Source organism: Leucoraja erinacea, chromosome 2 (genome assembly GCF_028641065.1).
Source record: "Leucoraja erinacea ecotype New England chromosome 2, Leri_hhj_1, whole genome shotgun sequence".
NCBI lineage: Eukaryota > Metazoa > Chordata > Chondrichthyes > Rajiformes > Rajidae > Leucoraja > Leucoraja erinaceus.
In genome coordinates, this window is record NC_073378.1 from 45,617,726 (window position 1) to 45,634,863 (window position 17,138).

General features: G+C 41.5%; 2 protein-coding genes across 14 annotated transcripts in view; one reads left to right on the top strand and one right to left on the bottom strand.

Annotated features, from left to right (window-relative positions):
* krit1 (KRIT1 ankyrin repeat containing) overlaps positions 1-4,683 on the bottom strand; it is a 50,039-nt gene extending 45,356 nt beyond the window's left edge. Inside the window, exons 1-3 of one of the 3 annotated variants that reach the window (XM_055656055.1) lie at positions 4,663-4,683; positions 4,512-4,582; positions 1,663-1,810 (exon numbers count right to left, since the gene is read on the bottom strand). In XM_055656055.1, the coding sequence (XP_055512030.1) occupies positions 1,663-1,764 (102 nt within the window). In that variant the 5' untranslated portion in view covers positions 1,765-1,810; positions 4,512-4,582; positions 4,663-4,683. The other 2 variants (XM_055656049.1, XM_055656063.1) reach the window with 2 other exon arrangements.
* Positions 4,684-4,775: 92 nt separating this feature from the next.
* Positions 4,776-17,138, top strand: part of LOC129709613 (ankyrin repeat and IBR domain-containing protein 1-like) — a 67,855-nt gene continuing 55,492 nt past the window's right edge. For 3 of the 11 annotated variants that reach the window (XM_055656071.1, XM_055656136.1, XM_055656120.1), the window contains exons 1-3: positions 4,779-4,999; positions 12,863-13,033; positions 16,608-16,869. In XM_055656071.1, the coding sequence (XP_055512046.1) occupies positions 16,682-16,869 (188 nt within the window). In that variant the 5' untranslated portion in view covers positions 4,779-4,999; positions 12,863-13,033; positions 16,608-16,681. The other 8 variants (XM_055656129.1, XM_055656144.1, XM_055656153.1 and 5 more) reach the window with 7 other exon arrangements.

Consider the following 17,138-nt stretch of genomic DNA (forward strand, 5'->3'; position numbering starts at 1 on the left):
AAACATAGAAAATAGGTGCAGTAGGCCATTCGGCCCTTTGAGCCAGCACCGACATTCAATATGATCATGGCTGATCATCCATGTCTCATGTAAAATTGAGGACCATATTTAATGCTTATGGTGGAAAAATCTCAGCTGAGCTTGATAAATCACTTACTATCACTACGTGTGGGTTTAATCTAAATAGTGGGGCGGAGGGATTGACAAATTAGGGAGTATAAAGATGGAGTTGAAGGGAAAGTGGCTACAGGAAAAATGACAAAAAAAATTCGAATTAATGGGAAGGAAAGCTTGGGAATGGACAACAGAGTAAGGTCAGGGCCAATTGCGAGCGGTGCGAGGGGGAAGTGAATACGGAGGTCAAAGTGCTGTGTATGAATGCGCGAACTGTGAGGAATAAAGTGGACGAGCTTGAGGCTCAAACTGGCAAGTATGATTTTGTGGGAATTATTGAGACATGGCTGCAAGAGGGCCAGGGCTGGGAACGGAATATTCAAGGGTATACCTCCTATCGAAAAGACAGACAGGTGGGCAGAGGAGGTGGGGTTGCCCTGTTGGTGAGGAATGAAATTCAGTCCCTTGCAAGGGGTGACATTGAAACAGGAGATGGAGTCAGTATGGATAGAACTAAGGAATTGTAAGGGTAAAAAGACCCCCAAACAGTAGCCTGGACAAAGGGCGCAAGTTGAACCAGGAGTTAAAATTGGCATGTAGTAAAAATAATGCTGTGGTTGTTATGGGAGATTTCAACATGCAGGTAGACTGGGAAAATCAGGTTGGTACTGGACCCCAAGAAAGGGACTTTGTAGAATGCCTTTGTGATGGATTCTTTGAACAGCTTGTATTGGAGCCTACCAGGGAGAAGGCAATTCTGAATTTAGTGTTATGTAATGAACCGCATTTGATAAAGGACCTGGAGGTTAATGAGCCATTAGGAGGCAGTGACCATAACATGGTCAGGTTTAATCTACAATTGGAGAGGGAGAAGAGTAGATCGGAGGTGTCAGTGTTGCAGTTGAATAAAGGGGACTATGGGGCCATGAGGGAGGAGCTGGCCAAAGTTGACTGGAAAGATACACTAGCAGGGATGAGGGGATCCCATTGAAACATATAAGATTGTTAAGGGCTTGGACAGACTAGAGGCAGGAAACATGTTTCTGATGTTGAGGGAGTCCAGAACCAGGGGCCACAGTTTAAGAATAAGGAGTAAGCCATTTAGAATGGAGACGAGGAAACACTTTTTCTCACAGAGAGTAGTGAGTCTGTGGAATTCTCTGCCTCAGAGGGCAGTGGAGGCAGGTTCTCTAGATGCTTTCAAGAGAGAGCAAGATAGGGCTCTTAAAAATAGCGGAGTCAGGGGATATGGGGAGAAGGCAGGAACTGGGTACTGATTGGGGAAGATCAGCCATGATCACATTGAATGGCAGTGCTAGCTCAGAGGGCCAAATGGCCTACTCCTGCACCTATTGTCTACTACGCACGAAAAAGCCAAAAAAAGCCAAAAATAATTTCTATTACAATTTTTCATCATTATTAATATTGTTATAACTGAAGCAGCATTTCCATCCTTATAGGAGCTAACTGCGAGAGGTATTTGTACATATTTACATTTGGCATTTTACATATTTAAAGAGCGTACTTAAAAAGTAGTTATTTGCATACTTCATATGACTTTGTACGATAGTCACGGGAATTCAAACTGGCAGCATTCTTTGGACGAATCACCGCAATGTAGGTATCTTCTGGATCATTGAGACTCCCCATGCTGCTTCATTCCATTTACTTTGCTGTAACTACTGTTCCAGTTCACCTGTGGATAGAAGAAACAAGGAATTGTAGATGCAGGTTTACAAAAAAGACAGTGCTGGAGTAACTCAGCGGGTCAGGCAGGCCAGTTTCGAAACATCACCTTTCCATGTTCTCCAAAGATGCTATGTGACCCGCTGAGTTACTCTATCATTCTGTGTTTTCACCTGTAGATTATCTCAGAATAGATGCTTTTTTTTTGCATAAAAAAGGCAAAATATCAGATGAAGATTTGCAATTGTTACCAATCCCCAAGGCAATTATTTACAAAGATTCTGTAGCACATTAAAGCAGGTTTGAAATATATATTTTTGGATTGACAGTAGTATTGCAGAAATCTGAAAATCATTATTCACAAAAGGAAACAAAGTGCTAGAATAATTCTACAGGCCATGTAGCATCTCTGGAAAACATTGGCAGGTGATGTTTCAAATCAGGATTCTTCCTCAAACTAATTGGGGGGTGTGGGGGGGGGGGATATCAGGGCTGCGAGTGGCATCTGAGGCTCCCACATTCTCTCCATTAGTTCCTTCGTCTCGGGTTTTTTGTTGTTCTTTGCCTTCGGATGCCAATAGAGCCATTTATTTTCCTTGAATAAAGATGGAACTTTCACCTCTACATCCATCCAGGAACCCTTATGCTGGGACTGGAGAGGTTTGTTGTGACAATTTGGCCTGAAAATACCCAGCTTTGCGGTACTTTGGCGCTGATCTTGTTGTGGAAATGCTTCTGTAGCCACTAAAGTTATGGGGATAAATTGATGAAGTAAATTGATGAAGTAGCTCCAGAAATAGTGGATGCATTAGTAATAATCTTTCAAAACTCTTTAGATTCTGGAGTAGTTCCTGAGGATTGGCGGGTAGCAAACGTAACCCCACTTTTTAAGAAGGGAGGGAGAGAGAAAACGGGGAATTACAGACCAGTTAGTCTAACATCGGTAGTGGGCAAACTGCTAGAGTCAGCTATTAAAGATGGGATAGCAGCACATTTGGAAGGTGGAGAAATCATTGGACAAAGTCAGCATGGATTTACAAAAGGTAATCATGTCTGACGAATCTTATAGAATTTTTCGTGGATGTAACTAGTAGCGTGGATAGGGGAGAACCAGTGGATGTGGTGTATCTGGACTTCCAGAAGGCTTTCGACAAGGTCCCACATAAGAGATTAGTATACAAACTTAAAGTACACGGCATTGGGGGTTCAGTATTGATGTGGATAGAGAACTGGCTGGCAAACAGGAAGCAAAGACTAGGAGTAAAAAGGGTGCTTTTCACAATGGCAGGCAGTGACTAGTGGGGTACCGCAAGGCTCAGTGCTGGGACCCCAGCTATTTACAATATATATTAATGATCTGGATGAGGGAATTGAAGGCAATATCTCCAAGTTTGCGGATGACACTAAGCTGGGGGGCAGTGTTAGCTGTGAGGAGGATGCTAGGAGACTGCAAGGTGACTTGGATAGGCTGGGTGAGTGGGCAAATGTTTGGCACATGCAGTATAATGTGGATAAATGTGAGGTTACCCATTTTGGTGGCAAAAACAGGAAAGCAGACTATTATCTAAATGGTGGCCGACTAGGAAAAGGGGAGATGCAGCGAGACCTGGGTGTCATGGTACACCAGTCATTGAAAGTAGGCATGCAGGTGCAGCAGGCAGTGAAGAAAGCGAATGGTATGTTAGCTTTCATAGCAAAAGGATTTGAGTATAGGAGCAGGGAGGTTCTACTGCAGTTGTACAGGGTCTTGGTGAGACTACACCTGGAGTATTGCGTACAGTTTTGGTCTCCAAATCTGAGGAAGGACATCATTGCCATAGAGGGAGTGCAGAGACGGTTCACCAGACTGATTCCTGGGATGTCAGGACTGTCTTATGAAGAAAGACTGGATAGACTTGGTTTATACTCTCTAGAATTTAGGAAATTGAGAGGGGATCTTATAGAAACTTACAAAATTCTTAAGGGGTTGGACAGGCTAGATGCAGGAAGATTGCTCCCGATGTTGGGGAAGTCCAGGAAAAGGGGTCTCAGCTTAAGGATAAGGGGGAAATCCTTTAAAACCGAGATGAGAAGAACTTTTTTCACACAGAGAGTGGTGAATCTCTGGAACTCTCTGCCGCGAGGGTAGTCGAGGCCAGTTCATTGGCTATATTTAAGAGGGAGTTAGATGTGGCCCTTGTGGCCAAGGGGATCAGAGGGTTTGGAGAGAAGGCAGGTACGGGATACTGAGTTGGATGATCAGCCATGATCATATTGAATGGCGGTGCAGGCTCGAAGGGCCGAATGGCCTACTCCTGCACCTAATTTCTATGTTGCTAAGTTAATAGAGCAGATATGGCTGTGATTGGCATGAGCCAGTTGAGCTGAAGGGTCTGCTTCCGTGTTGTCTGACTGCCTATTTATAAAGCATTTCTGCCCTACCATGGCAGTCTGTAGGTCTCACATGGGCATTTTCAACCACATAACCGGAGCAGAAGGAAATTCGAAATCAATTCCGTCCCCTCAGTCCCAAAGGATCACTGACCTGAGGCGTTGACTTTTTTCCTTCTCTCCACAAACGCTGCCCGAACAGCTAAGGAGTGCACCCAGCAGTTTGTTATCATTTCAAACTGGAGGGATCGCCCGAAGAAGAGCTTCACCAAAGTAAAGGACCTACATCAATATTTGTGAACCCACACAACCAATTGTGAAAAACTCAGCGCTACACTTACCCTCCCTCCGTTAGCGGATGTCCCAGGGTTCAGACCAGAGATGCACACCCACGGGCGGCTCTTGCAGCGCTCGGTCCCGACAGCTACACCCGGGGCGACTCTTGCAGTGCTCGGTCCCGACAGTTACACCCGGGGCGACTCTGCCAGCGCGCAGCTACACCCGGGGCGACTCTTGGAGCGCCCGGTCCCGACAGTTACACCCGGGGCGACTCTGCCAGCGCTGCACCACCCGGGGCGGCTCTGTCAGTCCCGACAGTTACACCCGGGGCGACTCTTGCAGCGCTCGGTCCCGGTAACGACACTCGCCCGACGCCGACATCTTGGCCCTGTCGGCGCGGCGCATGCGCAGCGGCTGCCGGCGACACCCGCCTTCCCTTTGCTGTCCAGGGGCGGCGAGTGTTTCCGGGTCGGAGGTGCAGCCTTTTGTTGTCACGCAGTCGGGTCGGGTCGAGTCGGGAGCAGCGGAGCGGCCACTCGCCGCCTCTGGGGTAACCGCCGCCGCCACTCGCCGCCGCCACCGCCGCCGCTTCTTTGTCGGGCGCTCGACGATTAGTCGCGTTGAGAGCGGGGGATTGTATTCCAACTGCGAGCCGGTTGCCCGTTGTTCATGGGGCGCCGTGTGGACTTGCGGCCTCTTGTTTATTGGCGGTGTTAACCTGCGCCGCCGCTCCGGGCGACCACCGTCTGTGGGCGGCTCGTCGGTCGGACAACGCCGCTGAACGGCCGGCCCGGTTTGTTGGCGAGAACAGTAGTACCAGGGCACTAGGTAGTATTCTGGTCCATACCTTCACAGATGCTGCCTGCTGATTCAACAGTTTTTTTTTTTTTTGCCCCAGATTCGAGTATCTACAGTCTTTTGTGTTTCTCCACGGTGGTGCTAGTTACTGGCGTCCTGCCGACCTGTGCAACCACCACTTTTTTTCCAATGATTTGCGCAAAGTATATTCACATTGAAGGTTGGTCAGGAGAAAAGTGGGATTTGTTGTTCAGGCAAGCTATCGTTCATCTTTTCTGTTGGTAAATGCCTTGGTAGAAATGGATGAGATTTTTTTAAAAAACATACAAAAAAGTGGAGGACATGTAAAACCTGACATGTTTGTTATTTTACTTATGCAGTGATTTCACTTGATATTGAAGTTAACCGTGTGGTTACTGTAATCAAGCTGCACACTGGGAAATATTGTACTGAATGTTAAAATATTTAATCGAACTCAATCAATGTGGAAAAAGATGTATTAGTAAGCAGTGTGACTCCACAAATAAAGTCACCATTGCTATACAGGTTGAAATAGTGAAAGAAGTGTTTCATTGCTTTAATATAAATAGTTTAAGTTAAAATTTGTTAGTTCAAAGTGAGCAATTAGAATTAAAATGATGAATGGTGAAGCACAGATTTTGTTGCTGGGAGTTCAATTTTTAATACATCATAAATACACTAATAAGGGAAAATTAAGCTGTAAAACCTGTTGAGATATCTATGTGCCTTATAAAACTTGTGGTTGATGTTCTAAGGAAATAGGGGAACCTATGCTAGAAATTGGTAACATGGGTGAATTTAAAAACCTAATGTGCTTTTTAAAAATTCTCAATACAATGTTTTATGCAAAAATAATCTGCTGTTTGTAATATTGTTTGCAGAAACGAATTTTGTTGCTACCTTCTCAGTATCTATTTTATCTTCCATTGCCTAGCAGATCTTGTTTATCTTGTAATTTTGCTTACAGTTTCTCAAATATATTGCAGTTTATCATAAATATCTTGCTTTCTAACGGCAAGGGCAATTGTTACAGATGTATAGGCAACATAGTCATAAATTGACCAATCCAGTTTTAAACAAATGCTAGTACTCTGAATGGAGTTATAGAAAAGATATTACGAGGAAGGATGTGGAAATCTGTCCTTAATAAATTTAAATAATCATTCATCATGTACAAGTTCAGTTTTTGGTGTGGATTTCAAAATGAACCCTCCTTTCATTAGCTTGCTCAATATCCTTGATGCTGGGATGCAATTATATAATTTTTAGCTTTGATATTTCCTACTCTCTTTACTTGGCAATTTCTAACTGGACAGGTTTTTGAGGGTTTTGTCTTTGCTTAGTGTGCTGCATGTTAATTAAAAAAAAATCCAAGAGACAATAGTGATAATCCTCTATGTGGCCTGGTGGTGAATCTAATTCAATATCCTTGCATAGGAAAGAACTGCAGATGCTGGTTTAAATTGAAGGTAGACACAAAATGCTTGGGTAACTCAACATCAGGTCTGAAGAAGGATCTCAACTCGAAACGTCACCCATTCCTTCTCCCCAGAGATGCTGCCTGTCCCGCTTTACTCCAGCATTTTGTGTCTACCTTCAATTTTCTTGAATGTTGTCTCTACCATCTCCAAATGCAGTTTTTTTTCTCCACATAACATAACGCAAGAGGAAAAACTAATTCTGCATATGCCCCTTGAAGAAAAGGCTTTATGTTCAGGAGAAATCAAAATTACTTTAATTTTTTTGAACATAAATTTAACAAGACTGGTCACAAAGTTAGCAGCTAACAAAATTAATGTTATATTTTCAAAATAGTAAAATGTTTCTGAATTATATCTTCAGTATGCTATATTCTTTGTAAAATAGCAAACATGAATTTTGCAAAAATGAGGTGTCACATAGCTAGATTTTACTTGAGTTTCTAAGGCTGAAAAAGAGCATGTCATCTCAACTCTTCTGACATTTATAAATTGCTCAGTATTTTAACTTGATCATCTAAATTTCCTTAACTAAATTGGGATTTAACTCCTTTATTATAGATATGTCCATCTTGAAATGTTCGCAGGATAAATATCCGTAATCTAAAGTAGTATTTCTCTTGCAGCCCAGACTGGCTCGTTGTTTCGTCAGTGCAAATGAGCTTGTGATGATAGGCTGAGAATTCTCCTGACATTTAAAATGAAATCATCACAGCTGGGCTGAGTAAAATATACTGAACGTAGGTGTGGTTTGGTGGAAGGAGAAATTTAAGGAAAATAATGTTGTAGTTGTGCATTCCACAATACAAGCAAAGGGTATCTAGTATTCACATGAGCTCATTTTGAGAACAGGGACAAATAAGTTTGGAGTATTTTTCCAAATGAGATGTGGCTAGTTCTTTAAGTAGGTCTTCATGATGAGTATTCAGTCAGATTAAATGACATAAAGTGGATGTTTTTAATTACTAATCTTTTGAGGTTTTTTTATGAAGATAACTTTTTAGTTTAGTTTGGAGATACAGCACAGAAACAGGTCCTTTGTCCCACCGGGTCTGCGCTGACTTGAGACCTCCGCATATTTAAGGGGCTGTCCCATTGTACGAGCTAATTCAAGAGCTCTCCCGAGTTTAAAAAAAAATCAAACTCGAGGTAAGCACGTAGAATGTACGTATCGGGTGCGTCAGAGATCGGGACGTCTCTTAGCGGCTCGTAACGCTAACGGCAGGTACTCGGGAAACGCGGTAAGCTCGGGAAGACTCTTGAAGATTTTTCAATGTTGAAAATGTCCTCGAGAGCCCCGAGTACCTACGAGCGGCTATTACCATAATTCACTGAGTTCGAATCAGGGGAAACTCGGGAGAACTCTTGAATTAGCTCGTACAGTGGGACAGCCCCATAACGCTATCCTACACACACACTAGGGACAATTTACAAATTTGCCAAGCCAATGAACCTACAAGCCTGTACGTCCTTGGTATGTGGGAGAAAACCGGAGCTCCTTGGGGAAAACCCACACAGGTCACATGGAGAACGCACAAACTACGTACAGACACTCATCTGTAGTCTGGATCGAACCCAGGTCTCTGGAGCTGCAAGGCAGCATCTATGCCTCTGTGCCACCATGCCAACCCATCTGTAAACTGCAGATATCTACTTTAAAGAAGGCTAACTTCAATTGGCAATTATTTTTGTCATTATACACGAGATAAAGTAAAACTTCAGTTTGATATAGGTTGCATTTCAAAATAATTAAGAATTGAATCCCTATGTTCATGGAAACAGTTGTGGCTTTATAACACTTTTAATGTGGATTAACATCCCAATGCACTTCAAAGAAATATTATCAAACAAAGATTAACACTAAGGTGCACGTGTTGTTGAGACAGATTACACCAAAAATGTAATCGGATATAAGTTTTAAGTAATATCTAAAATACCAAAAGAGAGGGAAGGGCTTAGGATGGGAATTTCAGACCTCTGGACTATGGTAGCTGAATTCACAGCTGCCAGTGCGGGAATTATATTCGAGGATGAACAAGAGGCCAGAATTAGAGGAACGTATCCTTGAAGGATTCTAGTGATGAAGGAAATTGGAGATGGGAATATGCAAAACTGTAGAGCGACTTTAAAACAAGAATGGGAATTTTATTAGGAATTTAATTGAACTAGGCATTGCTTTCAATATATTAGTAAGCATTTGGGCAATGGCAAAAAGGGATTTTATGCACGTTGGACCTGATAGCGCAGCTCAAGTTTAGTGTTTATAAAAAAAAAAAAATATCTTGTGTTACTGTGTCTTTCATATCCTTGGGGCATCCAAAACATTTCACAACGAACACATTGTTTTGTAGTGCAAACACTCGTGATGGTAGATTTTAGAGTCTCCTTAACACCTGTGACACCAATCACTAAATGCTGCCTAACATCCTGATAACCAAATATGCAGTTCTCTTACCCCAACTACAACATTTCAATTAATTGCAAAGGCAGAGCCCACGGTGCTATTTCAGAGGATACAGTTAAAAGCCACAGGTTTAAGACAGTGGCAGTTGAGAAAAGTTGGTGGAAGAAATAAAATGTGTTTGTTTTTAAACCACTGAGGAACAAATGCAGATAACAAATAGGTACAGAAATGAGAAGATGGCGCATATACCCTTAGTCATCCCATATGATCCAGGGAATATATGTAATTTTGCTTCATGTTAATCTTCAGATCATGACCCTTTCAACTTAATTGAGCTATTCAAAGAGTTAGAAGGTCTGATATGCTAGCCAACATTTTATAGCGATGAGAAATAGATTTCCTTTATCTTCCTCACAGTGTGTGGGATTTAACGTTGTATGGACAGAATGCTGTGTTTGCTAATACGATCTTGAAAACAGTCCCAAGAATTGGCTGCCCAGCCACAACATTATGCAAAGACGGATCAGAAGATACGAGAAAGCTAATTTTTAAAATAATGATTTTCAGAATCTGGGCATCACTGGCAAGGCCAGGCCCAGTCCTAATTGCATTTGAGAGGTTACATTGAGCTTCCATCTTAATCTATTTTATTTCTTTTGATGAAGGTATGCTTTTACGAAAGGAGGCCTTGTATTTATATCCAGCAAAGATAAGGACTGGCAATATGTTTCCAAGTCAGGCTTGTGCACAACTTGAAAGAGAATTTACACCTGCAATATTGCTAAGTGCCAGCTGCTCAGTTCCTTTTTGCTGGAGGAGGTTGCAGATTTGGAAGGTGCTGTCAGATTAATCTGGGCAAGTAAGGCAGTGCATCTTACAGACAGTAACACTAGTCACTCTACAGGTGATAGAGGGAATAATTGCTAGGGGTGGTTGATGGGTGCCAATTAAGTGGGCTTCTTTGTTCTAGATGATGTGTTTCTTAGTTGTTGACACAACACTTATCCAGGCCGTGTGAACTCGAGTTGTGCTTTGTGGAAAGGTATTGGCGCACGGTTCACGTATTATATATATTTATTATTTGAATAAAATCTATTTTGAAGGGGAAAAAATTGGGATTCCATAGAGGTAATCACTCATCAGATACTTAGTTTTGACTACCTCTCATAGCCATTGGTCAAATTGAGTTGCTGGTAAGAGGTAACTGCTAAGATATTGACAAAAGGGAAATTGCTCTTTTTCATTGATTCTTTAAGGGCAAGTGGTTAGATTATGTCTTATTGTCATGGACGTTGCCTAGCATCTCTAGTGAGAATGGTACTTGATAGTTGTAAGCACGTGTCTGAATGTTGTCCAAATCTTGTTTTGTTGTGGTTTGACAAAATGCATAATCTCGCAGTTATGCACATTAAACTTCATTAGCCATCTTTGCTATCTACAATACCACCCACTTTAGTGCCATCTGCAGATTTACTAATCATAAGATTAATGAAGGTAGGGCAGTGGATGTTGTATACATGGATTTTTGTAAGGCTTTTGATAAGATCCCTCATTGTAGGCTGATTCAGAAGATTTGGATGTACGGAAATCACGATGACTTGGTCATATGGATTTTTAACTGGCTTATTCATAGAAGACAAGTTTGTGGTGGAAGGTTGCCGGTCTGCGACCATTGGAATTCCGCAGGGACTTGTGATGTATACAAATGACCTAGACATAAATGTAGATGGGTTGGTGAGTAAGTTTGCTGATGGCACCAAAAGTGGAGGAATTGCAGACAGTGAGAAATGCTATTGGATGATACGGCAGAATATAACTCTGCTGTAGAATGGGCAGAGAAATGGTAAATGGAGCTTAACCCGAGCAAGTGTGAGGTGTTGCACTTTGGGAGGTTGTAGTTAATGGCAACATTGATGTGCAGGGGTATCTCCGAGTTCAAATTCATAGCTCAGAAAGTGACAGCACAGGTAGATAGGGTGGCAAAGAAGGCATAAGCTATGCTTGCCTGCATTGGTATGTGCAATGAATATGTGTCAGGAAGTCATAATGCAGCTACGCAGGACTTTGGTTAGGCTGGAGTTGGAGTATTTGCAGTTCTGGTTGCCCTATTAAGATGTAAGGAAAGATGTAGAGCGTGCAGAGGAGGTTTACCAGAATGCTGCCTGGGTTAGAGGGTTTCAGCTACAGGGAGAGGTTGGTATACTTATTGTTTATGCAGGAACATCGGAGGTTGTGGGAAGACCTGAGAAGTATATAAAATTATGAGAGGCTTTGACAGGGTAGACAGTCAGAAACTTTTTTTCCAGGGTGGAAATGTCCAATGTTGGAGGTATAAGGTGAGGGGGGGGAAAGTTTATTGGAGATGTACGGGCCAGTTTTTTTTAAACAGTAGTGGGGGCCTGGAACACATTACCAGGGGTGGTGATGGAGGTGGATACAATAGTGGCTCTTAAGAGGCTTTATAGATAGCCAAATGGAAGTGCAGGTAATAGAGGGATATAGAACATGTATAGGCAGATGAGATCAGTTTTAATGGCATTGTGGGCCAAAGGTGTGTTCCCCTATTGCAGATTTTAGAACTGTACTGTTGTATGTTATATGCCTTGTATATGCTCATCAATATGTTGATATACACCACAAACAGCAATGGACCCAACACTGACCCCTGAAGTCACGGGCCTCATGTCTGAAATACCTTCCACCATCATCCTCTACTTCCTTCCATGAAGCCAATTTTCTTTCCAGTCGGTTATCACCCTGGATCCCATGGGATCTAACCTTCCAAACAGCCTACCCTGTGGAGCCTTATCAAATGCTTTGCTGAAATCCTTGGGGCTCTGCCCTCAATAACCTTTTTGATTACACCTCAATGGGTAAATGTATATTTTCTCATGCTGGTTCTTTTGCTAGTTGCCTTAATCCTGTGTGTTCCAGTCACCAAACATTCTAACAGCAGAAGCAATTTCAAAATCTTCGATTATTTTCAGAACACTATTAAATCTCATTTAAGCCTTCCATGCTTTATGGAGAACAACCCCAGCTTCAGTAATCTACACATAACTGAAATCGTTGGTGCAGAACTCAACACCATGCTTACAGAGACCAAACCAATGATTTATGATGGTCTAGGGTCTTATTTTCTTTTCTCACTGCATCAATTAATAAAGTGTTTTTTGAAAATTACAACATTCTCAATTTACCCAGCCATCTTCAAAGACCTTTGCAATCCTTCAGCTTTTGTGGCCCCTCCCAAAATTATTATTTCATAACTGCATCCATTACATTTCATCTGTCATGTTTCTGCCGCATCCTGAAGTCTGAAGAAGGATCTCAATCCGAAACGTCACCCATTCTTACTCTCCAGGGATGCTGCCTGTCCCGCTGAGCTACTCCAGCATTTTGTGATTATCCTTGATTGGCAATTTAATTAATTAAAATGCAATTTGTTCTTTTGGGGATTGGCTTGTTCATGTCCATTTGAGGAAGGAGGTAATGAACAATGTGTACTTGTGTCTAAGAATTGTTTTCATCCAGAATTACTTACTGCGTACATGATTTTAAGTGGCAATAATCAGTGGGTAAAGTATTATTTTAGTTAAACCAATTTTAAAGTAATTAATATGACTTAAATTGATATAGTAACAGTTCTCGTTTGGATTATCTAACAATATATAATTATACAATAATATGTTTCTTAATATTTTTTTCTTAGGTGCTAACCCCAGTCTTTAAACTGACATGTGTACTCCTTCAGAATTTTACTGTCTGGGTCAATTTTCTCTTGCCAGTGAGATCAATGATGTCCTCTCACGAACAACTGACAGAAGGTGTATTCCTTTGGGGCAGGAATTATTTTTGTGCCACTTTGACTGAGTTCTATTCTGTAAGTGTTCTCTTCCTAGTCCAGATGAATATTGTTTAGCTACAGTTAGTCTGGGCCAAATCACATTAAAACCAACTCACTCGTGGCAGTCTCAACGTTCCTACGCTTACATGTTGTGGTGAGGAAAGATTGTGGTGCTTATGGAGCTGACCCACTGTATCAAAAGAAGGTTTTGCCAGGTATATTGAGACCCTGCTGGTAATTGAGTGTCAGGCAGTGAGTTTGTGAAGTCTTGGCCTCGGCTCATCCTCATGGAATACTGGCAGACTTAACGAGAAGCAAAAGTGTAGTTGGTAGCGGAGCTTTGTCACCTTTCAAAACAAGACCTTGTTTTATTACAGGGTTGTGCAGCAATGAAACGGGCCCTTGAGCCCATCATGTCCACGCCTATCTTTTTGACCATCTACACAGATCCCATTTTGCCTGCACTAAGACCTTATCCTATAGTCAACATTGGAAACCTATGTGTGAAGCCAGAAGGTGAGATCCTGAATAAATACTTTTCATAGGTATTCACAAAGGAAACGGTCCCAGTAGTTGGAGACTTCAGTGAATGGGTAAAGTCATAGAGGGGTCCCTTCAACCCAACTCTTCCATGTTGAATGTCCCATTTGCCTGTATTGGGTTAAACTCTAGTACAGGTCTTCATAAATGAAGGAAATATGATGCAGTAACGGTCTTAAAGGTGATTAAACGTCACTGCAGGGGGCATGGGAAGAGATTGGTGAGGGTCTGGCTGAGATTTTTTAATCTTTGGCGGACCCGAGTGAGATACTGGTTGACCACAAACATTCCCTTTTTCATGGGAAAAGTCTGATAATGAAAGACTTGTGAACCTAATATCAGTGGTGGAGAAGATGCTAGAAAAAAAATGTAAGATGGTTAATCATTTGGAATGACGGGGACAAATTAGAGACTGCGAATATGGCTATGCCAAGGGCTGATCCCGTCTGACCGATTGATCGAGTTTGTTGAGGTTCTAGTCACCAAGATATAGGAACATGATTAAGGTGTATAAAATTGAACATTATAGATAGGGTCAACTGCAGGACACTTGAGTCCATGCCAGACGTAGATAAAACTCTGACACAGATTTAAAGGGGAAGAGAATTGGACGGGGGGTTGCCTTAACCCACGATGTTACCTGGAACCCACTGCCTAAAGTGCCTGTCCCACGAGCATGCGACTCCATGCGGCAAGCGCGACCTAAACGACTCCATGCGGCAAGTGCGACCTAACGTGGTCGCTTGAGCCGTACGGCCTCGCGGGGCGGGTCCCACTTAGATCGCCGGAGCCGTATGGAGTTGTGCGGAGCTGGTCCCAACATCGCGCGGGGCTCCGAAAAAAATGACCGTGTTCCAAAATTCAGGGGCCCGCCCACGATGCCGTAGATCGCCTTCGCTCGAACTTCATGTCACTCACTACCTCCGCTTCTGAGTTTGCGGAGTGGGACTGACCCTTTAGTGGTTGAAGCCCAGACATCGCGCCTTGGGAAGGCTAAGGACTCCAAAATACAAGGATGCCCACTGCTTGATGTAGACAAGTTTTGCCTAATGGCCTGTTTCTCTTCTGTACAATTCTATGACTCTGAGATCTACTTTAAAACACTTTCCTCCCACAATAAACTTCTGTTTTTGATATTGCTGCTATTAAAAAAGATTTTCCACTATTCGATCTATGACATCCCTATTTATACACTTCTATTGATTGCCCTTCAGCCTCCTTCCCTCAACTGGAAAACAAGCCCAAGATGTCTCTTGTATTTGAAAAAGCTTTAAAACTATTGAAAATGCTGTATATAATTTAAACTATAATTTTTAAACAAACAAATAGACAATTAAAACCTTTTGATTTATAATATTAAAAAAATCCCCATCTTTAGACTAAGTATCACCACTGAAATGAATGGAGACCCAATCCCATACCGGGTCTGATTGGTGTGGAATTAGAAGGGTTGATTTCTCCGGTATATTGGTCATGAATTGGAGTAAAACAGCTCTGCTCTTGACCATCGATAGAGTGGAGTGACATGTATATTGGCTCCAGACTTGGCTGACCCACATTGGATCCGTGCAGATCTGCAACTGTAGGAACAGCTGAATTCCAGTGTTTCTCTTCAGAAAAGTCTGTACAATGTGATCTGTTATGCAGATTGAGTGGATGACCACATGTCATAATAACAGTTTTTTGTTTTTCTTTAGCATAACATGTACCTTTTGGTTTTAACTTGTGTTCACATAAATGCAATAACATATAAACAGAACAAGGCCTCATGCCTGTCATATTCCATCATTCAATATGGTCATGGCTGATTTGTGCAACCTCAATTCCTGTACTAATTCCCCATAACCCTCAATTCTGCCATCTTTCAAGTATTTATCTATCTCCTCCATAAATGTATCTAGTAGTTTGGTCTCCACCACCTTCAGAATTTCCTTTCGTTCGAGTGCAAACATCTCAACCATGTCAAGACCCGTTAGGATCATATTTGTTTGATCTTATCATCTTATTCTTCTATGCTCCAAAGAATACAGACTCAAACTGGTGAATCTTCTTTGAACTATTTTCATTGCTGTTATATCCTTTTTTTTTAGAAGTGGTATTCCAGGTGTGGCTTCGTCAACATCCATATAATTGTAACAAAGCCTCCCCATACTTAAACTCCAGCCATTTTGCAATAAAAGACAACAGGCTGTCTCCTTTCTTAACTGCTTATTGGATCTGCCTGCTAAATTTTTGTGGTTCATTTACTCGAACACCTAGATCCCTCTGAATTTGAGTCATTTGCCATCTTTCTCCATTTAGATGATACATCTTTTGGCTCCTGTATGCTGTCCATATACTTGTTCTACAAAAATAGCTGTCATCATATATAAAGTTTTATTGGGGATTTGCCATATAAATTCTTAATTGTATCATTTGCTGATAACTAGAATTGCTCATTCTGGAGTGCACCTTGATTTGTTAATCTAAAGTTTAATTTTATAATTGGAAGGTTAAATTAAGATTACTTTGAAAAGCTGTATAATTGAGAGCTTGAAATATAAATATCGCCCATTAACTAGAAATTGCACCACGGCTCATTGAATATGGAATTGTGTTTGCCTCGCACTCGATTCAATTCTGCCTCAAATTCATTTTCCATCTATTAATTTTTTCATCTCAGGAAATCGTCATCTATTATCCATGATCCTTAGTAAATGTGGGGAGAGAAAGAGTTGAAGAATGTACAGCAGAATGCTGCATGTTTGGTAATCGTTGGAGTTGTCTCAGTGAATGATTTCAAATTTGATACAGTGGCTCCAATCTTGAATAAAATAGCAATAGTGGCTATTTCAAGATCGAAACCAAACCTAAAAGTGCTTGTTTTGTATTTGTGATTTCATGACTTGCCATCTGCACAAGGAGGTGACTGGACTGATTATAAGGAATCAAAGCCGCCTATTATGTTATTGCTGCAGTTACTGATTATTTAATGTTATAGAATAATCTATGCAGAAAAAATAATTTGTACAGAAACGTCAAAGCATTGCTTCTTTACAAGTGCATTGTTTGAAATCTGTTTGTCCTTTAGGATGTGAAGCATGCTATTGGAAGTCAGCATGTCAAGTGGCTGAAACTGAAAGTGCCAACACTTCTCAATAAAATATGGGGAACACCACAACTAAATTTCGTAAGGCGCTGATAAATGGGGATGAGTCTTTGGCTTACCAGCTGTATGAGAGCAATCCTCAGTTCAAAGAGTCTCTGGATCCAAATACCTCTTACGGGGAGCCATATCAACATAACACTCCTCTTCATTATGCTGCCAGACATGCTATGAGCAAGTTGTTACGGTGAGTATTCAAAACTTGGTGCTTGGCTCGAGGTAACATTTATAGCATCCTCATGGGTTCACTCCTGTCATGCAAAAGATTTTTTTAACTGTCATATTTGTTTTTTGTGCTTTGAAATTGCTTTATTTCAGTGATACTGAATTTTTATTTCACCTGGATTTATGTTTAATTTCCATGAGAAATGAAGCAATAGAATGCATAATGATAACTTCATTCATCTATAGTTATTAGGCAGTGTTGATAAAATCTTCTGCAGCACAGTTGAAGTT